General features: G+C 51.1%; 1 protein-coding gene across 1 annotated transcript; it reads right to left on the reverse strand.

The window, feature by feature from the left end:
- Positions 1-6,586: 6,586 nt before the first annotated feature.
- Positions 6,587-7,519, reverse strand: LOC121472346 (olfactory receptor 10J1-like). The gene has a single exon (XM_041723633.1). The coding sequence runs from the start codon at positions 7,517-7,519 to the stop codon at positions 6,587-6,589; it is 933 nt and encodes a 310-aa protein (XP_041579567.1).
- Positions 7,520-19,518: the final 11,999 nt, after the last annotated feature.

A 19,518-nucleotide genomic window follows, 5' to 3' on the forward strand; every position in this document is an offset into this window, starting at 1 on the left:
GTCCATGAGGCAGCTGGGTCTTCTTTGATTCCTATCTTATACATGAGGAAACTGAGGCACAAGGCATAAGTAGCAGAAGGCCCCACAGCAAGAAGGGGGGACAGGGTCTCTGAACAGAACTGCTGTTCTTCCCGTGATGCGGGAAGTATTGGAAGCCAGTCCGTGAGGCTAGTCAAGGTGGACAGTCTGCGGCATCTTCTCTCCTGGCACAAAGTGCTGCTGGAGGAGGCCTTTGAGAGGCCGTGACCTGCGAGTGGGACTCAGGAGGTCAGGGGCTCCTCACCTCCTCCCCGTCCATGGACTCCATGCCCGCTTCCTGCTTGCCCGCTGGGAGCTGCTCCCAGGGCACAGCCTTGAGACCGACGTGGCATTGAGGGCATCTGAGGGTACGTGCGGCTGGGCTACGTCGTGCTCTGTGTCAGGCCCTGGTGGGTGGCTGCAGAGCCCCGGACAAGCCCGCGGCAGCTCCCCTGTCCCTCATGTAGGACCCCTGCCACCCCCGCCGTGGGGGGCCCACCTCGCGCTCCTCGGTGGCTGAACCACCGAGGCCCCAGACCACTTCTCCTCTTGATCCCAAGGTAACCGTGCTCCCATCGGCTGCTCCCTGGCCCTACGGCTCCCTGGTGCTCCAAGCATCTGGTCTCCCATTTTCTCGCCACCTCTTCCTGGCTTCACACCCTCTCCTTCCATTGACAAACAAACTCAACAAAACCCTCTACTCTCTCCCTGCTTTTCTAGCTTGGGAGCTCGTACCCACGTGGACCTGGCACCTACCTGAGTACGCCTCCCTCCTCCATGGAGACTGGGGGCCCGGGGACACTCACAGGCCACAGGGGTCCCAGCACGCCACCGGGATCCTAACCCTCTTCCTGCAAGGACGGAGTCTTTGTTTCTAGCTGACAAGAGTCACATTCACACGGGAAATAAGCACAGAGACGGCCGTGTCTTCCAGGTGTTGCGATGGCCCAGCTCCTACGACTCCTTCTCCGGATTCCCCTGAGGAGGCCTGAGTGCATCACCCACGGACACAGGCTTCTGTCTCCATGATCTGTGTGCCCAGGTCTTGGTTCAACACAGAAATCCGAAGGAGCCGCCGTCTTCCAGACGCCTGGCATCGCTCACCACGAAGGGCTGCTGCGGGCTTCGAAATGAAAGCCAGTGGGGGGGCCTCCATGCCTCAGGCCTGCTTCTCTTGAGGGGAGCCCAGGGGGAACCCGGTGCGCAGGTCCGGTGGTTAGTGGGGGTCAGCAGGGCCTGCTCGTGACTCATCCCCCCCGAGACTTATTACCACTGCAAGGAGAGCTGGTGCTTTCGACCGTTACACCATTTTACGTGGGTTTTGTTGTGTGTGTGTGTTTTTTTTTTCTTGCTCATACATTTCTTTCATTTATATCCGCAATGAGTCCTTGGTTAGAGTTACGGATTGTAAGGAACCCTCACGGTGCAATAGAACACATTCAGGAAGAGCGTAAAAATGATGGCTCGGAATTCACCCGAAGATTCTTTAACGACAAAAAACAAGAGTCGTGAAAAGTTCAAATTTACAAAAAAGTGGAGAAAAGTCATAAAATCACAAATCAAGTACCGTGCGTTTGCTACGTCGTATTTGTCATAATTGTTCCCTATCTCTTTTTTTTTAAGGTTAGAAACATTTAAGGATGAAATCAGGAGCTCACCTCATCCCTTCCCCTCCCTTCTTCGTCCTCGCCCTGTTGAGTGAGTCCCTGTCCTCTGCAGGTTTGCACGTTAGCACAGATGTCTATATGTGTGAATATAGGGTCTTATTCGAAATATACGTATGTATTCTAATCTGATATTTATCCGCGTCCATCACCAAAGAGATCTCAATCTAATAAATTATTCCGTAGCACATCAAGATGTCTTCAGCGCTTAAATAGACCCTTGGAAAGTCAGTACTTGGAAACTAAGTGTGAGTATCATTTAAAACAGGACGTGTGTGGTTTTCCTAGGCTCTAGGCCTCAGAAAACGTAAATCAAAATCATCAGAGGACTTTGTTGTGTATTTGTGATGTAGCAAAAAGTAGTTAGACTTCAATCTTCATCTTAATGCATCTATTTTTATCCTTGAATGAAATGTAGTACCTAAAAGTCACTGAGAATCTGCCCATAAATCTTGTTCTTTCTTTCATAACAGTTTTATTTCATTTCATTTTAAGATTTTATTATCTGTGAAAGCAAGTGAGCAAGCAAGTGTGTGCGAGTGTGCGAGCAAGGGGGGAGGAGGAGGGGGGAGAGGGAGAAGCAGGCTCCTGGCTGAGCAGGGAGCCTGGCGAAGGTGGGACTCGATCCCAGGGCCCTGGGATCATGACATGAGCCCAAGGCAGATCCTTCACCAACTGAGCCACCCAGGTGCCCCGTTCTTGGATTTTTAAGTCTCACTGATAATGTGTGGCAGCTAAAAAACGGGGAACTGATTCAGTCTTTATTGGGAGACCGGGAAACAAACACCAGGATGAAATGCTTGTAAAGGGTCAAGTTTGTAAATCATGCATTTAGGGCAGCGCAGCCGCCCGTTGGGGTAGCAGCCACTCTTGCAGGACGTCTGGAGATGGTGGGTCCATCCATGTCCGCAGATACCCCCTTTGAGCTCCTAATTTGCCAGCTGATGTCCTGATCGCAGGTGAAGGGCTTGGTTTGCTGGCCCAGCATCCGGGAGCTCCCGCATCAACCACCTGGCACCTCGCCGCCAGGACCACGACAGCTGGGTCTCCACCTCGCCCCGGGCCACCGGCCGCCCCCACCTCACGGTACCTGAACCAGTGAGTGTCCCGGGCCTACGGGTGACACCCCAGCCCCTAAGCCTGGAAGGAAATGGCCCCTCTAGCAGCCCCACAAGGACCTGGTCCTACACAGCAGGCGATCCACCGCCTCCATTAGGCGACGGGTGAGGCAACAGACGGTGCCTTCTGGAGGACGAGCCGCTCTTCCTTGGAGGCACCAACAGGCCAACAGGTGCCAAGGGCGCGCGGCAGGAAACAACAGCTCCGGGGGCCACGGTTCAAACAGCGAACCCAAGTCCACACGTCTGTCCCGAGCATCCTGGTCCAGGTCCTCAAACCATCAGAGACGCTGCCCCTGTTGCTCCAACGACGGGGCGCCCCTCGCCGGGCAACCCCAGGGGCCGCTGTCCCCGCTCCCGGGGCCTGCAGGAGCCCCCCGGCCGCGCTCCTCCCTCCCACGCGGTCCCGTCCCCAAGGACCCAAGCTCCTCCCCCTCCCCTCACTCCTCCCCCTCCCCCCGCGCTTCTCCTCCTCCCCTCGTGCTCCTCCCCCTCCCCTCGCTCCTCCCCTCCCCTCGCTCCTCCCCTCCCCTCGCCCCTCCCCCTCCCCTCGCTCCTCCCCCTCCCCTCGCTCCTCCCCTCCTCTCGCTCCTCCCCCTTCTTCTCACTCCTCCCCCTCCCCCTCGCTCTTGCCCCTCCTCTCGCTCCTCCTCCTCCCCTAGCTCCTCCCCCTCCTCTCGCTCTTCCCCCTCCCCCTCGCTTCTCCCCTCCTCACTTCTCCCCCTCCTCCCGCTCCTCCTTCTCCCCCTCGCTCCTCCCCCGCACTCCTCCCCTCCTCCTCTCACTCCTCCCCTCCCCCGCGCTCCTCCCCTCTTCCTCCTCCCCCTCCCCCTCGCTCCATCCCCGCCCCCCACAGAAGAGCACCTGCTCTCCTCTCTCTCCACCTTCAAGTCTGTAACCCGCCCAGCCCCCCTCCCGCATCCTCTGCTCCTACTCTGCCCGGGGTGAGTGCGTCAGGAAAGGCCTGGGGAAGCAGGAGTACGGCAGAGCCCCAGGTCCCCGGGTCAAGCCAAGCCCGCTGAGTTGGGGGGACTGCCACGCACCTCTGGGCTGCGTCCCCCTTAAGTCACTCGTTATTCCCTGGTTTACCCCAGATCATAATATTAGCGAAATCCGCGTCCCTAAGCAAGAGGAGGACAGTCGATTTGGGGATGGGGAGGCCGTCCTCTCGGGGGGGGGGTTAAGGGGCAACAGGCGGACGGTAGGCAGCGCCCCGCGGCCCGCACCTGCTGGCTCCTGGTCGCCCCGGCTCTGAGCCGTGACCCCGAAGAGTCGTCAGGAGGTCGGGACCGCAGGCGCCGTGTCCCTCGGGAGGCGTGTGGCAGGACGACCCGCGGTGGGGACGTGGGGACCCCGCCCCCCAGATGCACGGAGTCCGCAGGGCCGGGCGGGCGGCATCCTGCCCCCTCCCAGGAGGGACAGCGACAGGTGCCCCCGAGCTCCATGGTGCAGCCCACCGGGCTGGGGTGCAGCCCCCCGGGCTGGGGTGCAGCCCCCGGCCCGGGGAGGGGTAGTCGGGGTGCCCAGGCCCAAGAAGCCCCTCAAGGACCCTGCACCCCTCGCCCACAGCCCCCAGGGCAGGGACAGCGGGCGGCCCCTCTGTCCCCAAAGCAGGAGAGCACAGGGTCCTTTGGGCAGGACCTTTGCAGCCGCTTGCAAACACCCCCATGCCCTTCCCCAGGTTCCACGGCCAGACCAGCAAGGCATCCCCTCCAGGGGGGCTGAACTCTGTGTGGCCCAAGGCCCTGGGGAGGTCGGGTGTGAGCAAGGGGTACCACGTGGGGACAGAGGCCAGGAATGTTCTGGAACAACAGTAGGATTCCTTCGAGGGATGTTTTGGTGCGGAAAAATCCCTTGTCGCAGAGCTATGGGACGTGCCCTTATGGGATCACGGAGGAGGAGGTGTGCCTCTTGCTACAGGAGCCCCGCTTACCAAGGTAATGGCCCCATGGTGACTAAGCCTAAGGTGTGGGCTTAAGCATCACTCTGTTCAGACGTGATTTCTGTTGAGTGAGAATTAGTCACACATTCTCTTTGAAATTAAATGCACTGGTTTAATGTGTGTGTGTGTTTTTCCTGGCTCTGTTATGATGATTTAAACTACATTTTAAAAAAGACGAAGAATGGATAGGCCGAAAACACAATCTTTACTGTTGCAAATGTCACTTTGGGAAAATCATACCATCATTTTCCTCAGCATCGAACTATAGGAACTCAGGGGAACGCACTGTTTTCAGGATGGGCGCCCGTCCTATAGAGCCCCGGGCAGCTGTGGGAGGTCCTATGGGGGTTCTATGTGCAAAAATTAAGCAACTTCTAAAAATGGGTTGGGAGAGGCTTTGGAGAGTGGGCTGCGTGCGACACTGAGTGGGGCCTGCTCTCTTTGGGGTCTCCAGTGGGGCTTTCTGAGAATAGGCCTGTGAGAATGTTTCCCTTGAACTTGGCCCAAAAGGATTTTGAGGTGCTTTCAGGGAACCCAGATACGGCAAAGATGAGGCAGCTGCTGTGAGGAGGCAAAGCTTTCATTCTCTCAGGTAAGGCTCCTCAAACATGAAGGTTTCTCATCCCAGCCCCTCGTCCACTAGGGATCCCAAGTCGCTTGTGTGACGCGCACTGTCAGTGCATCTTCAGTGGGGATGCTTGGACAGTCCTTGAGCAGGAGGCGGATGGTGGGCGGGAAATTTGGATGATGATGATTGCTTTTTTTTAACATCATCCTTTTACGGACTGGAAGACATCTGACAAGCTTGGTCTGTTTTTCATACCAGGCCAAGTGACCCTAAAACCTTACGCCTTTCTCAGGAATCAATACGACCTCCCCCTACAGAAAGCAACAGCAGTAGGAGCCCCGAGACACACAGCCGGGGTTTAGACAAGTGTTCAAACTTGCGAGTTTAAAGCAGGCACCCGACTGTTGGGGGAGCGTGAGTTCAGCAATGCAGAAATGAAGAGAGTGAAGGCAAGACACGCGTCTCTATTTGGGCGCCCCATGTGCTCATTATCCGGGTCGGAGGCAGCCAGAGGTGGGAGGTGGGGTCCGTAGATTTAACTTCAGAAAAGGTCTTGAGATGCTCGCCACCCTCGTGAATGCGGCACAGCGTGTGCGTGACCCCACGGGGAGCATCTCTAACGTCAGGAAAAGGCAGCTGTGACGAGTTTCCTACTAACATGTGACCCCAAGAGACTCAGCCAGGAAACGGTTCTGATGTGAGCATCCGTAAAATCGGGAACAAATTTTCATGGGTCTCCAAGGCAGGTGAGGCTGTGGAAGCAGAGACTACGTCTCCTGGAATGTCAGGGTCTGCTGCCCTCGTCTGCCCAGAGGAGAAAGGGACGGGAAGTAGGAAGGTAATTCCGGGTGTGCAGGGCACCGGGTGTGTGGCCATGCGCCCCACGTTTCAGAGCTCGGGACCTGCCTGCCACCAGGTCACCCTCTCAACTCCTCCTTTCAAATAGGGGTCGTACAGCCCAGTTTCCTGCCATCGGCGAACTGACATCCATCAGCCACCCCGTGGCTCGTCATTCCCTCTCAGCTCTCCGCCTTCCGAGCAGCACCTGACCCCTCCCCTGGTGCTCACCACAGAGATGAGTGGAAGGCGTGGGAGCACGATGATGAAAATGAGCTTCCGGTCAGGGAAACCCTGGGCTCCTCACTGCAGCCGCCACGTCCTGCAGCTCTCCCTGGGTAGAGAATGAATGACAAGATCAAAAAAAAATTTTTTTTTTTCTCTGAGATCACAAAATACCCAGGAGATGACAGGCCATGCATCAAAACGACCATAGATCCTAGGCATGAGGATTTTTGCTGATAGCACGGTGCAGAGCATCCTTGACCTCCTTGTTCCTCAGGGTGTACACTACCGGGTTCAGCAGTGGGGTGATGACTGTGTAGGTCACCGAGATCAGCTGGTCTTCATCCCTGGTGTTCTCCGACTTGGGCTTGAGGTAGGCGATGGAGGCGCAGCCATAGTGGACGATGACCACGATGAGGTGGGAGGCGCAGGTGGCAAAGGCCTTCTTTCGGCCCTGGGAAGAGCTGATCTTGAGGATGGTGGAGATGATGAGGACGTAGGAGATGAAGACCAACCCCATGGGCACCACGATAACCAGGGAGCTGATGATAAAGTTAATGATGTCGTGTAGAGTGGTGTCTGCACAGGAGAGTTCCATAACTGGGCGGATATCACAGAAATAATGGGCCACTTCTCTGTTACAAAAGGGCAGCCTGAACACGGAGGAAATCTGAATTATGGCCACCAGCAGCCCAATGCTGAAAGCTCCCCATACGAGCAGGGCACACACCCTCTTGCTCATGACGACCGCGTACCGCAGGGGGTTGCAGATGGCCACATAGCGGTCGTAGCCCATGGCCGTGAGCAGGAAGCAGTTGTTGATGGCCAAGGTGATGAAGAAGAACATCTGGGTGGCACAGCCTGCCCGTGAGATGCGTCGGCCGAGACCCGTAAGGCTGCAGAGCATCCGCGGTACAATGACCAGCGTGTACATGGTCTCAGACACGGAGAGGACGCTAAGGAAGAAGTACATGGGGGTGTGGAGGTGACGGGCAGAGCCGATAACCGTCACAATGACGACATTGCCAGCCAGAGTCAAAAGGTACAAGGTAAGAAATATGACAAAGAGGATGATCTGGTGTTCTCGAAAGCTGGAAAAGCCCTGGAGAACGAACTCACCCACCACGGTGTGGTTCTCGCTCTTCATGGATGGACACCAGGTCTGCAGCGGAGACCCCGGCGACTCGGCCCGTCGGAAGGAGCCAGCGCCCCGGGCCTGCTCAGGGCCAGGAGGAGGCGCGGTGACGGCCTGCTGCGGGACACGTGCAGGTCAACGGGGGCGCCCGTGGCCCGGTGGGGAAAAAGTAGAAAATGCGAGCAAGAAGCAGTTGCACGTAGACAGGGACAGAAGAATCAGCAGGGTGGGGGGAGGACGGCTGCAGGAGGGACCCCCGGGGCGGGTTCGGGTTTGCGAGATGTTTCCTGGCGAGCCAGAACATGGGTGTTTGCAGGGAACCGGAGCTAAAGAAAGAGAAATAGCAAATGCATAATTTTGAGAAGGATTTTCTTGCGCGTTACAGTTTCAGATTTTCGTTTACCTAAACCTCTTCCGCTTTGTAGGAACCACAATTTTGATCATCTTCTTGAAGACCTCACCATCCGAGGTGCCAAATGGGACAACGCTCTGCGCTGCAAGGGGACGTGAGTGTCTGCTTTGACCCTGTTCCATCCGTCTACATCCTTTCACAGTCAGCCCCGACTGCCTCCCAGCGGTAGTTTCCAACCAGACACACCCCCCTCTTCCTTGGGTGCTCACGGAGCCTCCTCTTGCTCCGAGGGCCCTCTTGGCACCAGCCGTGCCCTGCCCTGCACCTGTGTGTGGGTCACTTGCTAACTTTTGATTCTCCTGCACTGTGTGCATTTGTGTGTTTTCCAGCTTGCGCTTGGGTGTGAATTTTCACAGGTAGCCTGACTCATGGCTGGACTCTGTTCTCTCTGCTCTAATTTCTTCAGAATTATAAACTGGGTACCTCTGGGGAAACCAGTTTGTACATCTTCCCTCTGTTCCCTATCTGGACTTTTAGAGACCAAGAAGCTCTCATAAAAAAACATAGAAAAAATATAGGGGCCCCTGGGTGGCTTAGTGGTTGAACATCTTCCTTTGGCTCAGGGTGTGACTCCGGGGTCCCGGGATCAAGCCCCATGTCGGGGTCCCCGCAGGGATCCTGCTTCTCTGCCTGTGTCTCTGCCTCTCTCTGTGTGTCTTTCAGGAATAAATAAAAATCTTTAAAAATATATTTTAATAATAATAATAACAACAATAATAATTAACAGCAAGAATAGTTGACCTTATGGCACTTTTTAGTTTGTAAAGAGTGTTTATGTGTAATATTTAACAGCACATCAAGCCCATGTTTGATAACTATATCTTCATCTTGCAGATGGGGAATCTAAGACACCTAGGGCTCGGTAGTTGCCCAAAATTAGTGATAGATCCAATCTTCTCATTTGAAGGCCAGTGTGAATTGTCCTTTACCACACTGCCTGAAGAAGCATTGTGGCTACAAAACAAGTGAGAAAGAAGATACTTTTCTTTTTCTGGCTGTTATCGAAAAGAATTAAGGATTTTCCTCATTCTGAGGATGAGATTACACTGGAAAAAAAATTGGATAAACTGAAAAACCTTGGGGAAACTAGAAAAAATTTAGTATATTTACCTTGATAAGCATGTTAGTGGCAATAAGTGTCCATTCTCCTTGGCTTAACACTTCCACTTCCAATTACTTACTTTAAAGAAAAAATCAGAAAATATGTGTATAAGAAGCTTTTATGATATTATTTATATACTGAATGCCAAGAAAATGTAAATAAATAAAAGGATAATGAATTATATAATACGTCCGTCTGATGAGAACTATGGAGCCATTATATACCTAATAAGTGCTGACATAGAAAAAGATAGATAAATGGATAATAGATGATAAATTAATAGTCCATAATTTTTCAAAAAGAAAAAAAATCAGTAAACAACAAAAGGAAACACAAGGATTGGTACACACACCATTAAAGATGGGTTGGAAATAAATACACTGAAATACTAAAAATACATATTTTTTGGATAGTGAAGAAACTTAAATTATTTGTCTTCTTATATTCCTTTAAATCCAGATTTCCTTAATTATTTATCTTCTAAACATACAAAAACTTGTTAAATTTTTCTTACAGCAAGACTCCATAATGAGGCTGCAGAGAGGACTGAGGAGAAAAGGTAAGAGTAGTGGGTTAATTTACCTTGGAGAAGAAAAGGCTGACAGTATCGTGTAAAACTAAGTTAGTCTCTGAACAGGCATTTCATAGAAATTTGAGCACCCAACAGCCAGATCCAGAGGAAATTAACTTCGGTTTTTAAAGAAGGATTGTAGTTGGTAAAAAAGAAAACCTTTCTGGATGGTGGTGGAAGTGAAGTGTGGCACATGAGGCGCTCATGTCGGGCACAACATTTAGGGCGGCACCAAAAAAAATCAGCAGTCAAAATGAATATGATTTCAATGCAATATCTTTTTAAGAAGCTAATGCAAAAATCCATGTTGAAAAAAATATTAAATTTTTTAAAATATAGGCTCAATTCTATCACTACAGAGAGATGCAAGCAGCTAAATGAGGGCAGATTTTGGAAGTTCCTTACTAAAGATTTTGAAGAGTAGAAAAGTATAAAATATTTTCAAAATACAGGGGGAATGGGATCCCTGGGTGGCGCAGCGGTTTGGCACCTGTCTTTGGCCCAGGGCGCGATCCTGGAGACGCGGGATCGAGTCCCACATCAGGCTCCCGGTGCATGGAGCCTGCTTCTCCCTCTGCCTGTGTGACTCTCTCTCTCTCTCTGTGACTATCATAAATTAAAAAAAAATACAGGGGGAAATGGAGAGCAAAATAGGTGTTCATTTTCCTTTGAGATGTGGTGATAGGCTAGTCTCGAAACCACTGCTATTTAACTGAGGTTCATGATGTGTTACTGAACAGGATAAAACCCCAATCTTATGTAACTGGAAAATCAATCCTACCTCCGCTAAGGGGGATGAGAAGATAAGTGAGGACAGAGAAGAGAAAAGCTTGAATTGAGCTGGTGCCTCCCTGGAATGCCATCTCCTCCCTCATCACCCCTCCTGGAAATGAGGACTCCTCAAGATGGCAAAGACCTGACGAGTGTTAATGCTAGGACGGTAAGGTCACGACAGACACAAAAAGGTAGGCTGCCTCCGTGGAATCCACGTCAGTGAGAAGGACAGCGCTTTACACCGCTCACTGTTTGCTTGGATTCCGGGCCTTTAGCCAAAAACACCCGTCCACCCTGAAAAAGAATCAAATTATTTCCTTCTAGAGAAATGGTGCTCTGCTTAGACCTGACAAGCCTGGGCCCAGGGTTAACCTTACCCATTTCACTATTCAAGGCTTTCCAACGGGAAGCAAGCTGGGAAAACCCATGTGCTTGGTGGGGTTAAGCCCTTTAATATCACGGAATCACAGGACCTTAGTGCCAGCAGGTAATTTTAAAGGCAAGCACTCCTCGCAAATAGTCCCCTAGATTCTGCTTCAGTGCTTCCGATGATTGGGAATTCATTATCTTACAAGTTAGCATCCTTCTTTTTGAAAGAAGGAAGGAAAGAGAAAGAAAGAAAGAAAAAGAAAGAAAGAAAGAAAGAAAGAGAAATAAAGAAAGAAGAAAAAGAGAAAGAAAGAGAAAAAGAAGAAAAGAAAGAAAGAAAGAAAGAAAGAAAGAAAGAAAGAAAAAGAGAAAGAAAGAAGAAAGAAAGAAAGAAAGAAAGAAAGAAAGAAAGAAAGAAAGAAAGAAAGAAACCACATTTACCTAAAAAATAAAACTAGGCTTTTTATATTATAAAAATGCTCACAGGAGAAAACATCCATCTGTACAAAAGGGTATAAATAGGAAAGTTAGTTTTCTCCTTCTATGCTTTGCATTCTCTGCTCCAGGGGGTAAACTTGATTCATGTTTGTGTCTTTTTAAAACTTCTCCCTAGAAATTTTCTAAGTATGATTGTGCATATTTTCCATATCATTTCAGTTTTACACAAATGAAATGAAACGGCACATACCAGTCCCCAACGAGCTTTTTTCACTTAATATTGTATCTTGAATACTCTCCATGACTGTGTAGCGGATGTGTCTCGCTCTTCATTACCAACGGTGCACAATCTCCCACTATACAGATCCATAGAGATATACCATCATCAACTCTATTTTTGAGTAGCCTTAATTCTTAGAAAATATCACTTTTTACTGACTCAACGTCAGTCCCCCTGCAACTTGTCACCTCGCCACATTATCCCATCTTCCATTTCCTTTTCAGCCCGAGAGTGGAAGATTATTATCACGTCTCTGCTAAATTTCATGTCCTTGAAGCCATTACCCCAGCAAGATGAGCATGAAGAAATATAATATTAAAGGCATGAGAATCAATAGAACCAAAAAAAATAATGAAAAATTCAGAGGGAAAATAATAAGAATTTAGAAAACACACATGGCATTCCACTTCTGCCCACAGCCACTCACGGCTTCTGACCTTGGCGAAAGGAAGAAGGAATCACTTTCCAGATAGTGATTTTTTAAGAGTCACTGGAAGGGCTGAATCTATTCACAGGAAACCAGTCAAAACGCCTTGTGTTCAAGAGCAATTTATAAGGGAAGCTAAAACCTACAAAGCAAGGAGAACTCAGCTTTCTCTAGTATCAGAGAAAACCTCAAATTATTGCTATATTTCTTAAAGCTGAGGGCATCGGTGCCTCTGGCTTGGGAAGCAGCCCTGGAAAAAAATGCCATCTCTTAAACCCCAGGTTTTAGGAGCTTTGGGTACTTATGATCCCCAAGAGAATCCAATCCCTCGCCCCAAGTCTCCTGGGACCACCCTTTTGAGAGCCCCTGTGGGGTGCCAGGAGGTAAGGATGAGAGAACCCTAGCTTGTCTCAAGAGCTTCGTTAGGAGCTGGGGTAACAGGCAAGGGAGGTGCTCAACCCGCTGTTGGCGGATCTTTGGGGTTTCCGAGACCAGCTCTGCATGGGGTGTAGTCAAGTAAAACCACAGGAGCCCGGAGGAGCTCACAGAGGGAAGACCCCCAGTCCCAGTCTTTCAGGATCGCAGGACAGACAACTTCCTGCAACTTTCCCGAATGAGACCAGGCACCTGCAGGGGTGGTGGCCAGGGCCCAGCAGACGTGCAGCTCGCTGTGACTCCCGTTGAGGGAGGGCCGCCTTCCACGCCCGGGCGGGGCAGAGGCTGCAGGCGGCACCTGTCTTATGCTCCCTTCGGTCCCTCCTTGGATCTTGCTGGGGAGGCAGTGACACAGCAGGTGTCTGCTCTGGTTCCTTCCGTTTTCCTGGCTCAGCACAGCGGCTGGCCCATGGGGGAGGTCGGAGGAGCCATCCTAGCCGTGCCTGCAGAAGGGGGCTGTGTGGGGCTCGGCCGTCCAGACTGCAAACTTTCTCTCTTTTTTTAAAAAAGATTTTATTTATTTATTCATGAGAGACACGCAGAGAGAGAGAGAGGCAGAGACGCAGGCAGAGGGAGAAGCAGGCTCCATGCAGGGGCCCGATGTGTGGGACTCAATCCTGGGTCTCCAGGATCACGCCCTGGGCTGAAGGCAGAAGCTCAACCACTGAGCCACCCGGGCTGCCCCAAACTTTCTTTCAAAAACCATCTTGTTTCCCCTCTGATGAAAACAGTAACATGTGTTCTTTATAGAAAACACAGGAAAGAGGGGGAAAAAAAGATATAAAGCACTTATGTCCAACTTAGAAACACCAACACCATTAATATTTTGGTGACCAACCCTCTCATTGGTTTTCTCTGCCTTGATGTGTGCGTGCCTGTTTCCACTCACACATGCACACACACACACCCTGTATTTATTTATTTTTTTAAGATTTTATTTATTCATGAGACATAGAGAAAGAGAGAGAGAGAGAGAGAGAGAGAGAGGCAGAGACACAGACGGAGGGAGAAGCAGGCTCCGTGCAGGGAACCTGACTGATGTGGGACTCGATCCCAGGACCAGGGGTCACGACCTGGGCCAAAGGCTGATGCTCACCCGCAGAGCCCCCAGGGGCCCCCACCCTATCATTTTTAAACAGCCGCCTTGTGTTCTCCCTTGTATGTGTAGTGTGGTGTCAGGATTCAGATGCTAATGGTTTGTGGCTTCTTCAGGTTCAGGTCAGGGGCCCCTGGGAGGGACAGTGCTGTCCTCAGGGGCCTGACGCTTCTTGTGGTGCGCTGGGGGTAGGGGTGTCCCATGTGTTGCAAGACTTTTGGCTGTTTCCCTGGCCTCTGCCCACGAGGTGCCCCCCGCATCCTCTCCCCTCCCTAAGCATATGGCAGGGGGGGCAAAAATGCCTCTAAGTACTGGCAATACTTGTTGGGGGGCAAAATTGTCCTTTGAGCATCTTCAGTCCAGGGCATTGCAGCATCCCTCACCCAGTTTTCATTTCATGGAACCAGGTCTAGGGGCGCTTGGGTGGTTCTGCGGATGAGCGTCTGTCTTGGGCTCAGCACATGATCCTGGAGACCTGGGATCGAGTCCCATGTCGGGCTCCCCAAGTGGAGTCTGCTTCTCCCTCTGCCTGTGTCTCTGCCTCTGTCTCTCTGTGTGTCTCTCATAAATAAATAAATAAAGTCTTAAAAAAAAAAAAAGAAAAAGAACCAGGTCAAAATCTCACCTTGAGGATATCGTTTACACACTGTACCATTTGTTTTTCTACGGCCCATATTGCCCAGTGTTTGGAAGTCAGTTCTAAAGGCTTAACTAGATGCAGGTTACGCTTACTAAACTGTATTGAAATATATAAATCATAAACTGCATTTTACTATCTCAAACTATATAAATTACGTGTATAACTAGATGAACGTAGAGCTAATACACACACACAAAACTTCGCATTACTTCAAATGGAGTTCTCAGATTTAACAAATAAAGACACAGACTACCTCGTTAAATTTGAATTTTAAATAAACAACGGATAATTTTTTTTTAGGGTAAGTATGTCTCGGATATCACATGGGACACACGCACTAAAAATTATTCATTGCTTATCTGAAATTCGAGTTTGGCGAGGCGTCCTGCATCTTACCTGGCCGCCCAATCGGGAGGTGCGCACTGTTTGGTTTTCCCACCCCGAGCAATGCAAAATTGATCAGCGTTCCAGGTAGCAACCGCCTGCTGCCCTATTCAAATTGATCCCATCAATATTTTATCGTTTCATCTTTTGATGACTTTTATCTAAATCAATTTTTTATTAGAAGTTGCAAACAGTGCTTTCCTCATCATGTCGTTCCTCTTACATTCATTCTGTGAAACTGTGTTATAGAAGCTTCTTTTCGGGCCTCGGGGCAAGAGAGGGAGGGAGGACTCAGCTGGAAGCCAAACGTGGCCCCTATCCTCTGAGTCCAGCTGTATCCCAGCTCTTGCCCCGGGGTTGGGGGGGTTCACTCCTATGGTGTGGAGGCCGCAGGGCCCCGCACGGTCTTTCCCCGTGGGCCTGCGACTCGCCATCAGGGAGACGTGGGGACCCGAGGACAGCGCGGGGCAGGGGTGATGTCTGCGGACGGAAGCAAAGCCACAAGCGACCCTCCAAGCAGAAGAAACAAACGCTCTAGGAACGCGGGGAGGCTGGTGGCCCTGGAGGAGGGGAGGTGATGCCCACCTCTCGTCCTGGCCGCAAGGTCTGCACACTTCAGAATAACCCGCAGCCAGCGGGCGCCCCGGGAAATCCAGTGGCCCGGGGCTCCTGAAAGCCCTGGCCTCTCGGCCACGAAGACACGGTGAGCGGCAGGTCAGGGCAGACGCGGTGCTTCGGTGGGTGCTGGGCGTCCCGGGGAGAGAGGCGCCTGCACACCAGAGCCAGCAGCGCAGCGGACTCAGCTCCCTTTTCATTTGTGGACTTTATTACACTGCATTTCCAGTAAATTAAATGTCTGATTAAATACCCTGTGGTTACAATAAAAGAAAGGGGCTTAGAGGCTGTGTCTTGCCCACGCTCCATGCCTCTCAGCGGGGCTCGCAGGCCATCAGCCACGAAGGAGAACCCGCGATGACATTACCATAGGAACGAGCCAAGAGCACGGTCGCAGGTGAGTGGATGCAAAGGCGAGACCCGCGGCGCCCGCGGAAGGTCCACAACGGGCGGCAGAGGTGTCTAGCATGCTCTCAGTGCTCCTCGAGAGATTCTTTTAATTTTTTTTTTTTTTTAGAAAACTGTCTCTAAGGAAGGGAAGGACGATTTGTTAGGCAGCAACATCATGATAGAAATAATCGATGAGTTAATTGCTCATTTAAATGTCTAATAAATATTTATTGGAGATCTGCTCATGCCCCGCACTGTGCTTAGCCTCCCGTAAAGATGAAGCATCAAACACACATTGTAGGTGGTGAGGAACCAGACCAAAAAAAAAAAAGATGTGATTTTCATATATTGTGATGCATTCTTTGATAGGGTAAGAACTGGGTAATAGGGGAACAATGAGGAATCTCCCGACATGTGTTTTAATATAGTAAATTACTTACATCCACTAGGAAGCAAAAGCCACAAAGTTAGGCCCGGTCTGGACTATTTACCATGAAAAATAAATGAATTAGCGCTTAGAGTCGTCTACTGAGTCTGAGTAACGTCTCAGAGGCTGGTCAGCTTTCGTGAGTTTGCCACGGGGGCGCGGGGCTTGCATGGCTACGACACACACCCCGCCGGGTGGGGGCTGCCCTGCGGTTTTCCAAGGAGCAAATCTCCTGGGCTGTTGTCCGTTCCCCTACCTGATAATTCGGCGCCGCGAACCACTGTCAGTCTTGAAACGTTCCTCAGCCCGGGCTTCGTGGCGCTTCAATCTCCCGGTGTCCCTACTGAAGAGACGCTTGCCGGCCGCGGGCCTGTAGCCGACGGGATGCACCTGCCCGTGTGTTCTACGGAGCGGGCCAGGGCGGGGGCCGAGCGTCACTCAGTGTGATGACTCGCTGAACCTGAGATGGAGAGAGTCCACTACCCCGTTACCATTTCGGTCTGTGCCCAACCTAAATACACGAATGAGCCACCCGCTCACGCTTTACCGCATCGCTCTGACTTAACCCTCGGTCTTGCTTTAGCTCATGTATTTGCTCATTTCTTCAGGATCTTTCTCCCCATGCTGGACCAGAACAGTCCCTAGGAGCACTGGGCCTCTCAGCCTTTGCTTGGCCTTCGTCTTCAGTCCAAACAGACAAGTAAATGGGACCCCGTAATTTAGTTCTGTGTTGGCCCTCGATGAATGGCTTAGAAAACTCGCGTCAAGCTCATTCTGGGACTCGGCTCCTCACTCCCTAACCCAAGGAGTTTAAATTGATCAAGATCCTTTCTTATTTTAAAGTTTTATGATGTTTTGTCCTCCTTTGGGACTGAGGATAAAAACTGATTAGGAATCTGAAGATCCATCCGTCCCCCAAGTCACTTCTGACAGACGCCCTGTGGTTATCATCAGTCCTCCCATCCTTCCCATATTCTGCTTTCAGCTCCGTTCTTCCATTCATTGACTTCCACTTTCAGATCTATCACCACCTCCCGCTTCTTCTTTTCACCTCCACCAGCGTGAGACAGAATCACAGAAGGCGAGGGCACAACACCTCCTGAACCATCACCTGCCAGACCAAAGAGGAGACCCAAGGACTCACCGGCCAGGCAGCAAGAGCCACTGCTCTTTGGGAACCACCACGGGGCCACACGGCCCAGGTAACCGAGCTGCCTGAACTCCTCCAATCCCAATCGCCGGAGAATGCTTGGATGTTAGCCCTGCAGAGGACCTTGGAGCTCATGTGGTCCAACCTTTCCATTTCACAGACACAACTGTTCCGAAAGGAGCCTCGACTTGTATACACACGAAATTGCTAGTTCTTCTTGATGACTAGCACCATGGCCCCACTCCTTCTGGGCACCGTGCTCCCTTCGTGACATCTCGGACCGGCTTCGTGACCTTTGAATCACTTCGTGTTGCTAAAACAGTCTCACTGGAGTTGTTAAACACAATCCTGTGTTTCTGAACTTTAATTTTGTATTCGATGTGAGGTTCTTTCCAGTTGCCGTCATCCCCTGCTCCTCCACCTACCCCTGAGCACAGACCAGGGTTTGTGGCTGCAGTGGCTCCCTCGGTGTCGGGAGGTCAAGAGTGGTGACCATGCCCCCCACGTCCCCGTCTTTCCGCAGCATCAGCCCCTCGTTGTTGGAGGGACAGGTGGAAGGGTGCAGAATGAGACATAGTCATCCACGGTGTAGGAGCCATCGCGCCTGGCTTGGTCGTCACTGCTGTGCCTGCACATGACCGCCACCTCCTAAGAGGAGGGATGGTTGTACCGAGGCCCTCTCTTTGTTAGTTGTTGCCATTTCTTCAACACCACTGACTGCTCTTTTCTCCTCCATCAGGTATCCAAATGTAGGTGCTCTCAGCTTGGTGGGCTTTTTGGAGCAATGTAGATCCCATCTCCTGCCAGCTCCGGCCTGCCCATCCAAGGCCCCACCTTCCCGTGGCTGCCACTCCACAGCCTCGTGGCACTGGAGTCCCCATCACCTCAAGAGTGGTCCTTTGAGGAGACAGGCAAGATGATACAAGCCCCTATCATCCTGTTTTTCCTGTCCAATCCGTGGGACAGGGGCTTGGTCTTGCCACATGAAATGGTGACAATACAGGCTAACTCCCAGTACCCCCATGTCAGATCCAATCACTTCTTTCCAGACTTTTCCTGCAGCTGCTCTTCCAGAATAGTGCTTCATAAACTCTAAGGGCAAAAGATGGGCCCCGAGTTCCCAACTTATTGCCGGTGAAGGGAAGGACCCCATAATCTCAAATGCGGTGGGAGAAGTACACGGATGCCTTGTCTCCCCCTATTTGAGAACCTAGCTCTTCAGACCTCTGAGTTTCCAATCCCGGCTCTGCCGTTCACTGCTTGTAGGACCTCCCTACTTCATGAAAAACAAGGGTGCTACCGGTACCACTCTGTAGGGTTCCCTTGAGTACACAGCGGGATCAGGCAATCTGACATAGAGTAAGTACTTGAAAAACGTGTATCGCTGTTGCTGTTCCATGTTTATTACTTTTATCGGAACACACTCCAGTCCCTCTCTATTATTTCTGACTGGAGAAATCAAGATTTTGATGAACTCAGACATGGTTAGGGGAAGCTCCTTTCCTGGTCCTCTCTGTACCCTACCCAGTGCCCGGTATACTAAGCACACAGCAGCTGCTCAATGAGAAATGCACTCCAGCTTCTGGGGCACAGCACGTCTTCTGAAATGCAAATGTTCCACATGCTATTTGTGATCCCAGGAATGTCAATGTAATCTGGAAGCTCATTCCCACAAGATTTTCCCCAGCCTGGGAATGTTTACTGCAAGGAACAGCAGCTGGCTACAGGTCTGAGTGGCACAGTGGAGCAGGCCAGGGGCCCCGAGCAACTACCAGCGAGCATGCCCTTGCAGGTTTTCCCTCTTGCCCTGGGTGGAGTGGGGGTGGGGGTTCTCCTTGCCTTAGCCTCACCGTACGTCTGTCTGCGGAGTGTTTACTGGATGGTTTTCTCCAGCTTCTGTGCATTTCACCTTGTCACCTCCGTCCATCAACCTTCCTTTACCTTGGAAGATCAAGTCCTATGTCTACTGTTGATTTTATTCACCTGTTAGAGAGTTAACATTTTTTAACTGTTTAATTCATTCAGCAGAAATGCTGATGTTTGTTAGTGCTCTGGTTATGGGCTTTGCGTGGTCTGCCACGATATTTTTTCCCCAAAGACTTGTTATTTTTAGCCTGCGTGTTTGCAGAATGCAAGGACTTTTTAAAACAAATGCATATGATGTCATGGGAGAAGCACCTGTGCTGTGTTCAAGAACTCTTCTTTTTTTTTTTTTATGATAGTCACAGAGAGAGAGAGAGAGGGAGAGAGAGAGAGAGAGGCAGAGACACAGGCAGAGGGAGAAGCAGGCTCCATGCACTGGGAGCCCGATGTGGGACTTGATCCCAGGTCTCCAGGATCACGCCCTGGGCCAAAGGCAGGCGCCAAACCACTGGGCCACCCAGGGATCCCCTGTTCAAGAACTCTTAATTGAATTGAATGGATGAAAAAATCACTTCTCCACTTTTGTGACTCAAGGACTTCCTTCTTTCCACTCCTGACTCTGTCTTCCCTCATTGCGT

This window comes from Vulpes lagopus, chromosome 11 (assembly GCF_018345385.1).
Source record: "Vulpes lagopus strain Blue_001 chromosome 11, ASM1834538v1, whole genome shotgun sequence".
NCBI lineage: Eukaryota > Metazoa > Chordata > Mammalia > Carnivora > Canidae > Vulpes > Vulpes lagopus.

Excerpts from the sequence above, each read along its gene's own strand:
- LOC121472346 (XM_041723633.1), bottom strand. The coding sequence starts at position 7,519 with ATGAAGAGCGAGAACCACACCGTGGTGGGTGAGTTCGTTCTCCAGGGC.